At 41.1% G+C, this 7877-nt stretch overlaps 1 protein-coding gene across 1 annotated transcript in view; it reads left to right on the plus strand.

Moving 5' to 3' along the window:
* The first annotated feature begins 2721 nt into the window (after positions 1-2721).
* The window catches only part of GRIP1 (glutamate receptor interacting protein 1), a 229276-nt gene continuing 224120 nt past the window's right edge, over positions 2722-7877 (plus strand). Inside the window, exon 1 of the mRNA XM_009997739.1 lies at positions 2722-2854. Within this exon, the coding sequence (XP_009996041.1) occupies positions 2722-2854 (133 nt within the window). The remainder of the gene's footprint in view (positions 2855-7877) is intronic.

Raw genomic sequence — 7877 nt, forward strand, 5'->3', positions numbered from 1 at the left:
TAAATTAGCCATAAATTTAAGTGATGCACCTGGGAGATGCACTTCATGAGTACAGGGAAGAAAAGGGAAAGTCCATTGTGCATGGTAATGACATGCTTTCCAAAGCTCAAAATTAGCCCAAATCGCTTCTCTGTAGAAAATGCTCAGGCATTTAGTGTACCATATCTGGTGCTTATGGTGCTAGCTGAGGTCATTTGGTTACTCCCTTGTCTCTTTATTTGCTGTGTTGGTCTTGGGATGGAAAGCACAGAAGTCTCCATGGGGTGCACTGGGGCCAGGGGTGCTGCTTCTCCAGCAGAAGCGTCTGCTGCAGCAGCGTGTTTAGCAACTGCCATGCTGGAGAAGGGCAGGTTTGCGTGGTGGAAACCGAGTTCAAAAGCAAGAAAGTTCTGTGTTTCCTCTGTTGAAAAATGTGGCTGTATCATTTTGAATTGAACTTTATAATTTAACTTTGAGGAATGGTGCTGGCTGCAAGACTTGTGTGTTCGAGGTGTGTGTTTCTGATACCTACAATTACCTTTTTGCACATCTGTTGGGGAGAATGCTCTACAGGAGCAAATAAAGCATCACAACATCATCTCCTCTGAAAGGAGGGAGTGCTGCCTCTGCTGTAGGCTGTTTGGTTTTCATGTTTCGTGATACTAATATAATGTTTGTGCTGCTTGGTGGCAGAGCATGGAAAGTCATATAAATTGAAACCTTTATAACATACAGTGGTAACTTCTCAAAGATCCATATAAAAAGTTTTATTGGCTTTTTTTTTTTTTGTAATATGCCTGTAATATTCCTCTCAAGTCCTTACCCTTTGGAAATTGAAAGCTGTTTGATAAAAACAGACTTGTAGTAAAACACAACCTCCTTATAAAAGTTACACTAAATACTGGTAGTGCCCTTGGGGGGTTCATCTGCTCATGACAGTGGCTGCATTTTCACAGTGGAAAAGCAAGGGCTGGTAAGGTCAAGGAGAACGAGTCTCTATTCCTGTGGGGAGCCTGGTAGGTGCATCCAGGGTTTTCTGAGCTTATATGGATGAAATGGGTGTGGCTTTGTGGCAGTAGTGTTTTAAAATACCTAGGAAGCTGGAAGAGTTCCAGTGCCTGCTTTCAGTATGTGTTTGTTTTAGGACCCTCAGAAAGCACATATACCAAACCTCAAATAGTAGCTTTCAGGTATTTCAAAACTAAAGAATTCCAGCTCAGTTCTGCTCAGTATGTGGGTACTTCTGTTGAAACAATGATGAATTGTAGTCCTTTTTTTTTTTTTCCTCATAAATTTTTAAATAAATCTATCTGCTTTGCTCTTTCAAAATAATGACTCACTGAAGTGTCTCCGTCACCAGAAACTAATCCTGCCTTGCTCTTCATTTTCCAGATGATGATCCTGTAAAATGTGTTTTACAGGAAGATCCTCTGACTTCCTCCTACTCATAGGTGCAAAATGGTGTCTCTTGAGGGCATGGGTGTAAGTGACTGTGTTCAGCATGTGGTTTGACTGGGGTGCCTGATTGATCCCTGAGTTGTGCCAGCAGACAGGAGAGATCCTGCTGGACTAGAGACCTCACTTGGCTTGTGGAAGCATGATTACAAAAAAAATCCCCATGGCAGATGTCAGTGTGATAGGATTCAAGCAGACACTGCTTTTGTTCTTTTGCATGAAGGAAACTTCATCAGAAACAAGGATGAAATTCCACTCTTATCTTAGGGAATGAGTGTGGGATTCAGGCACACAGCAAAGGAAAAAAGCCAGTGCCTTTTCAGGCTTACTGCTCTTGTCATCCTGTGCAAAGGATAGACTACCATGCCTTAATTTTGAAGTTTTTAAAACTCTGCTGGGATTTTAGACAAGTATTGTTGGGGTGTGCTCGTGATGTCGCTTCCTTTGTTTGCCTATTGCCATCTCGCCTGACCAGCTCTATGAGGGACCTGTCTGTGGAGTGCCTTTTAATGTTTAGATCTAGCAGTGATTGCCTAGAATACACTAATGCCCAGTGGGTATATGTGTCATTTTTTAACAGCTGCCAAGCTTTCTCCCTGCTGCTCCAATTAACACATTCAGGACACACTTGCCGTTGAGTGGGCTGTGTGTATGGATTAAACCACTTCACTATTTATTCATCCGGCATATGTGATTGCAGAAAGGGATTGACTCGTTTCCTCTTCTGACAACAAATGAAATCAAACGGGCTCCTGAGCCTGTGCCTGGGTAAATACGGGGGCAGCGTTTAACTGGCAAATGAAAACCTGTTTTGCCTTGAGATATGGTTCAATCCATTGACTAGGATCTATCCCCGCCTCCCAGTCCCTCTTCAAATGATGGAGACACAGGACGGGGAGATCTCAGTGCTGGGCTTCCCCTCCCTGGCAGGCAGATCTCTTCAACTCTGTCCTCTGCTGTTTAATAACTGCCTGAAATCCTGACTTTCTCCTTTCCCTCCAGTGTTTTCCTCCTTTGTTTATTTTAACATTGAAATACTCTAGTCAGTAGATTTGATAAGGTTCAGCACCCCCTTCCCCACCCCCTTTTTTTAATTGTTTGTTTGTAAAGGGAAAACAATATGCTTTCTAGTCACAGCTGAGATAAGGGAGGGGTTTTTTAATGGTAGCAGAGCGGCTGGTGAGAGGCTGCATCTCTGCTCTGGTGCTTGCGGTTGGTTCATGCTGGGACAGCTCTTTGTGAAGCTGAGGCCGAAGGGGGTGCCGGCTGGAGCTGCTGAGGAAGGAGATGGAGCGCTTCTTGGGCTTTGTCAGGCAGATAAGAAGGTCGAGAAGAAGAAAAGGCAAAAAGTACCGGCCAGAAGAGGATTACCATGAGGGCTACGAGGATGTCTACTATTATGCCTCAGAGCATTTTCGAAGTAAGTAATTAGCATAACCTCATTTTGCTTGGCTGTGATATATGCTATGCTTTTAGGATTTTAAAAAACCCTAACCCCCAGAATGGCAAGCAATACCTCTTGCATGAGGCTCAGATTCCAGCAAACAAGTATTATAAAACATTGGTTCCTGTTAAGGCTTTATCTGTTTGCGACTGCTGGTGAACAATACAAAGCAGCTGAAGTGGTCCGGCTGCTCTCAAAGTGAGCGGGGTCTGTCTGCCAGCCCGGGTAAGATTTCAGGTGCAGGTAATTGAGTCTGACTGCTGGAAACCTTTTGTTAAGGCACTTTGTGTTGAGAAGCTTTAGGGTGGCCAGTAGCCCTTTTAGACTGCATTCATAAAGCAGCACAGTGGGTTTTTTTAAAGCTCTATAAAGGCAGCGATCGCTCATTTTAAGTTGAAGTTGGTGGTTAATGTTTGTTACCAAGGGAGAGTCCATCCCCTGAGCCTCTCGGTGATCTGCTCTTTTCAGTAGGAACTCAAGTGGATTGCTTCCTCGCTGAGGGTCCAGGACCACTCATGAAGAATTCAGTGGTTAGCTTTGCTCACTTGCACTCATGTGACAGCAGCAGCTCTCCCAAAACCCAAATAAACGGCCGGCTCAGAAGTCGCTGTGCAAGCTGTGTGCTGTTCGCTGCAGCTCCTTAGGGTTTGTCCTCTGTACCTGTCCAGCTTTGGAGCTGCCTTGGGCTTGTCCCAGAGGAGGGGACATGCCCTCGGGGATGGTAAGAGAAAAACTGTGCTCAACTCATGCCCGGGGGATTGAGCAGCACTGTCTGGGCAAGGTGTTGGCAGTAGAACCAGTCGTGCACAGAAATCACCTTTCTAAGAGGTTTCTGACCAGTGGTTTGGGAGCTTTGCAGTGAAGTTGTGCCTTTTGTTGAGCAGTTTGTTGCACTTTTTGTTGTTGTTCTGTACTATGTGATGGGCTGCTGGGATCTTTTTGTATCATTTGGCTTTATTTCCTCTGTGCTGAAAAAAATGATAAGAGCCTTGCACTTACTTTAAGACAGAATTCTGAATGTGTTTGTGCCTTACAGCACCAGAGTACTGCTATGCTCAGGAAAATTAGGAAGCAACAGATTTTCCTCTTGGTTTTCTCTGAGTGGACCCTGCTTGCCTATCTCTAGAAGTGAGCTCATGTAGAGTGTTTCGTTCTTTACTGGGTTCCTCCTGAATACAACCTTGATCTCTTTCTGTTTTTAAGGAAATTTACCATGCTGATAATCTCATAATTCACCTGTGTTGTTAAGACTGAGTTCTTACAAGAAAAGACCTATTTTGAGGGGCCATACAGTTGTAACAGGTAACATATGACTGTAAAATTTTCTATGTAAGAACTAAAAATTTTAAATCTACTTGGCACTGAAAAATACGAAAATGAGACATGCTAGTGAAAGCACTTAACTTTTTCTTGCTTTAATACAAAAATCAGAAGGAATGTATGAAAGCTGTATGTCAAAATATTTCCCCAGCTGATTGTTGTTGTTGGAGGTTTTTTAAATAAGAAAGCAAAACTCCTCCAAGAACTGTCATAATAAATTATAACGCTCAAGTTATTGTAAGGGACTAAGATTGAGCCAAATGTCTAATACGTTTTTAATTTTATTCTACTTAGAAAATAAAAGGATAGTACATGCTTCAGCCTGTGGAGGTCATAAGTATTTCAGACTGAATGAATCTGTGTCAGATTTTGAAGTGGTGTTTACAACAGTGATTGTACCTACTCAGATAAGCGGTCAGAATAGTGCACAGTCCTCTGGAGTTGAATGCACAAGGAGTTCACAACTTCTCACAGTTGCTTAAACCAAACATGTCACAGAAGATTTCAGCTGTGGAGTCTTTATACAGATACCATACTAAATATGGTTGCTCCTCAAGGGCTTCTTTTGTCTTGGTCTTTCCATGTCACTGTTTTAGTTGGATAGGTGTGGTAGCTACTTAAAAGGAGTGTACAAGATGTGAAAAGATACCACTGGTCCTAGTAAAAATGCTCTCTTGAAGCTGGATTTCATGTAATGCAGACAATTAAATATTTCATACTTAATTTAATTATGGTCTGGTGTTATGCTGTTTACAGTGCAAATGTAAAATCATTGCAGAGCTTTTAATAGCTATTTCTTCTGCATTGTATGCTTAGAAGAATGCATGCTTGAGAATAAGATCATATTTATAGGTATGTTTTTTAGAGCTAATGAAATAAAAACCTGTTGTTCATTCAACTGAACAAAGTTGGAGCTTTCTCAGATTTCGCTTCCTCTCTCTGCACTGTTGTCCATCTCTCCTCCAGCATTGTTTATGAGTTATATATCCAATTAGCCACTGCATTTGAAGATTGTCTGAGCCAATCACTTTGAGTTTGTTACTCTCTCCCCTTGCCCCTCCCCCATTTGCCATTTGTGGTTTTGCTTAGTGTTGTTTGGAGGCAGAAATAATGGAAAAATGCAGAAACTACAACCCTAACCAGAGAATCAGACAGAAATAAAACAAAGTTAAAAATAGAATAGGCCTCTGGGAATCATGGGAAAAAAGGTGACTTTAGTTTGTCCTTACCCCAGCTGTATCTGGATATTGGGATATTGTGGCTTCTGCTGTTACATATAACGTCTTTACTCCTGAATCTTTCTCATGAAAGACAGCATTAGCTGTGATACTGGGATGCAGCTGGATGAAAAGAAGATACAGTGTTGCCTAAAGCTCCCATGGGAAAAGAAAGAGACCCAGATCTCGAGTCAGATATCTTTTTGCTTGGACATTTAATCTACTTGGTTTCAGTTAAATAGGTATCCTTGTTTTGACATGCAACATCAGCTCTCCTGTCTTTCTGAAGAGTCTCTTTCTGTGCTATGTAATGCTAGAATAACTAAACCAATAATTTTGGTACACACTTATTGATGTGAATAGTGCAGACATCCTACTCATTTCAGTGAGACTTGGCAGTGTGAACATAATGGATGATGAAATTGCTGCCCAACCTACTCAGACAAGTTGCTGCTTATTGCATAGAATGCTTTAAAAAGCATTATATTTCTCTTGCTCAGCGATACATCACTGCCATTGAACCTTCCACTCAGGCTTTGCTTGAAGAAATTATTACCAAGACTGATAGTGGACATCAGGAAGGCTGTGTAGCAGAGCTGCCTGAAATGCTTCAAAAAATGATGTCCTTTGGCTGAAGTTGGGGTGTTTTGCCAAGATCTTTGAGTTTCAGCCTCATCTTGAGTAGGAAGGTGTTTTTGGGATCCAGCCTGATTTGGTCAACTCTGACCAAAACAAACACAAAACCCTTCCTTCCCTCTGATCCCACTCAGATTTTAGTGCCAAGTCTTTTAGTTTGTAAAACACTTGGAAGGGTTGGGGTTTGTTTCTACTGATTTTGGAACCTCACATGTCGCATGAAATGTGGTTATCATGACCTGCGCGTGCAGGTCCAGAGGGCACTGATGTGAACACTCACTGTTAAATTTTGTCTAATTGGTGTTACTTCTATTTTCTGTCATCCATCTCTTCCTGAAAGATACCCTGTTTTTGTTGGTTTTTCTTCTTATGTTGTTCCTCCCAGCATGATGGGAGGAACAGCAGCATAGTTCATTGGCAAAAGGGTTTTATTTTCTGTGTTGATGCAATGAAAATATTAAAGTGATCCTAAAACGCAATGCGTAAATTCTCTAGTAAACTCCTCCTACACTGAAAGTCCCATATTCTTAGCTGTGACCTTTCCACTCGTGGGACTCAGGGTCATCTTCTGTCCTTTGTCAAGGCCTAGTATATATTGTTTGACAAGAGCATTGATATTTTAGACAAAGCAGTTAGCCATAGTGTATCTGCAGTAATGTCATGTATTGTTTTTCTCTGTGATGCCCTTTATTAATTCTTCCACAGTTCTTGTGTGAGAGTCATCTGTTTCCTCAGTTTTAAGACATCAGCCTCTTTGAATTTGCGGCCAAAATGCATGTGATGGTCTTTCCCTTCTTTTGATTAATTGCCCTTTCCCTCTGTCATCACTGCAAAGTGAAGGTGAGGCATTTGACTTCTATTTAGCATAGCAAATAAGACAAAAAAAAAAAACCTAAAAGTTTTATGTAACTATAAGCTTAAGATGTCCTCTTTGTTGACTGAATTCTGGTAATAATTAGTTAAAATTGATATCGGATCTTTGATGTGTGTTACTTGGGGTGATGTCAGCAGAAAAGCTCTGTTTGTGCATTGTTCTCCCACATAACTCAATGTTCTGGTGCAGAAACTCCCTCAGCTGACAAAATTTTACTAACAAATATCTTTGCATTTCATACCCTGAGTGGCTTTAAAGCTGTATTAAATATTGATAGAAGAGACTTGCTACTGAAATAGCACTAAGACAGCACACCAAGGGAAGTGATGTGCCTGTGGCTTTTCGATGCTATGGTCTAACAGCATCACTCCTGTCAAGATTTTCTCCATTTTATAAATGTGTACAAAAAGTTGAGTGGGGTTGTAAAAGAGTCAATGGTTTTATGAGGAATGTGTTGACAAGGGCATTGAATGTCTGTAGCTCAAGTTGCAGAGATGCTAGTTGATTTAATGATGAAGAGTGCAAGACAACTGCTTTTGATGTTAAAAAGAGTGTGTGTTGCTGGTCTGCAGTTTAATTGGATGTGTGTGTGTGTGGGGGAGGGGTTTGGTGTTTCTCCTTCTATCCCAGATCTTGTTACGTCAGTACAGTAAGATCTCAGCTTTCATTGAAACTAAAGATAGTAGTACATTTGTTGCAGACTGCAAGAAAAAAGGCTTCTTAACCTAAGCAGAGAATATGGCAGGCTTTGAAAACACAATTAAATTAATATTTAAAAAAAAAATCCAAGATTTATTAAAGCTTCTTCTTTCCTTCTGCTTAATGATTTTTCATTATTATTGAACCCTGAGATTTTCATTAATCCATTATAGTTCTTCTGTATTACTGTTCGTTTTCCATAAGTCACTTTTTTCCTGAAGTCTGGATGACTCCCAACACCATGAGTTCAGCA

This window comes from Chaetura pelagica, unplaced genomic scaffold (genome assembly GCF_000747805.2).
Source record: "Chaetura pelagica isolate M959 unplaced genomic scaffold, ChaPel_1.0 scaffold314, whole genome shotgun sequence".
Taxonomy (NCBI): domain Eukaryota; kingdom Metazoa; phylum Chordata; class Aves; order Apodiformes; family Apodidae; genus Chaetura; species Chaetura pelagica.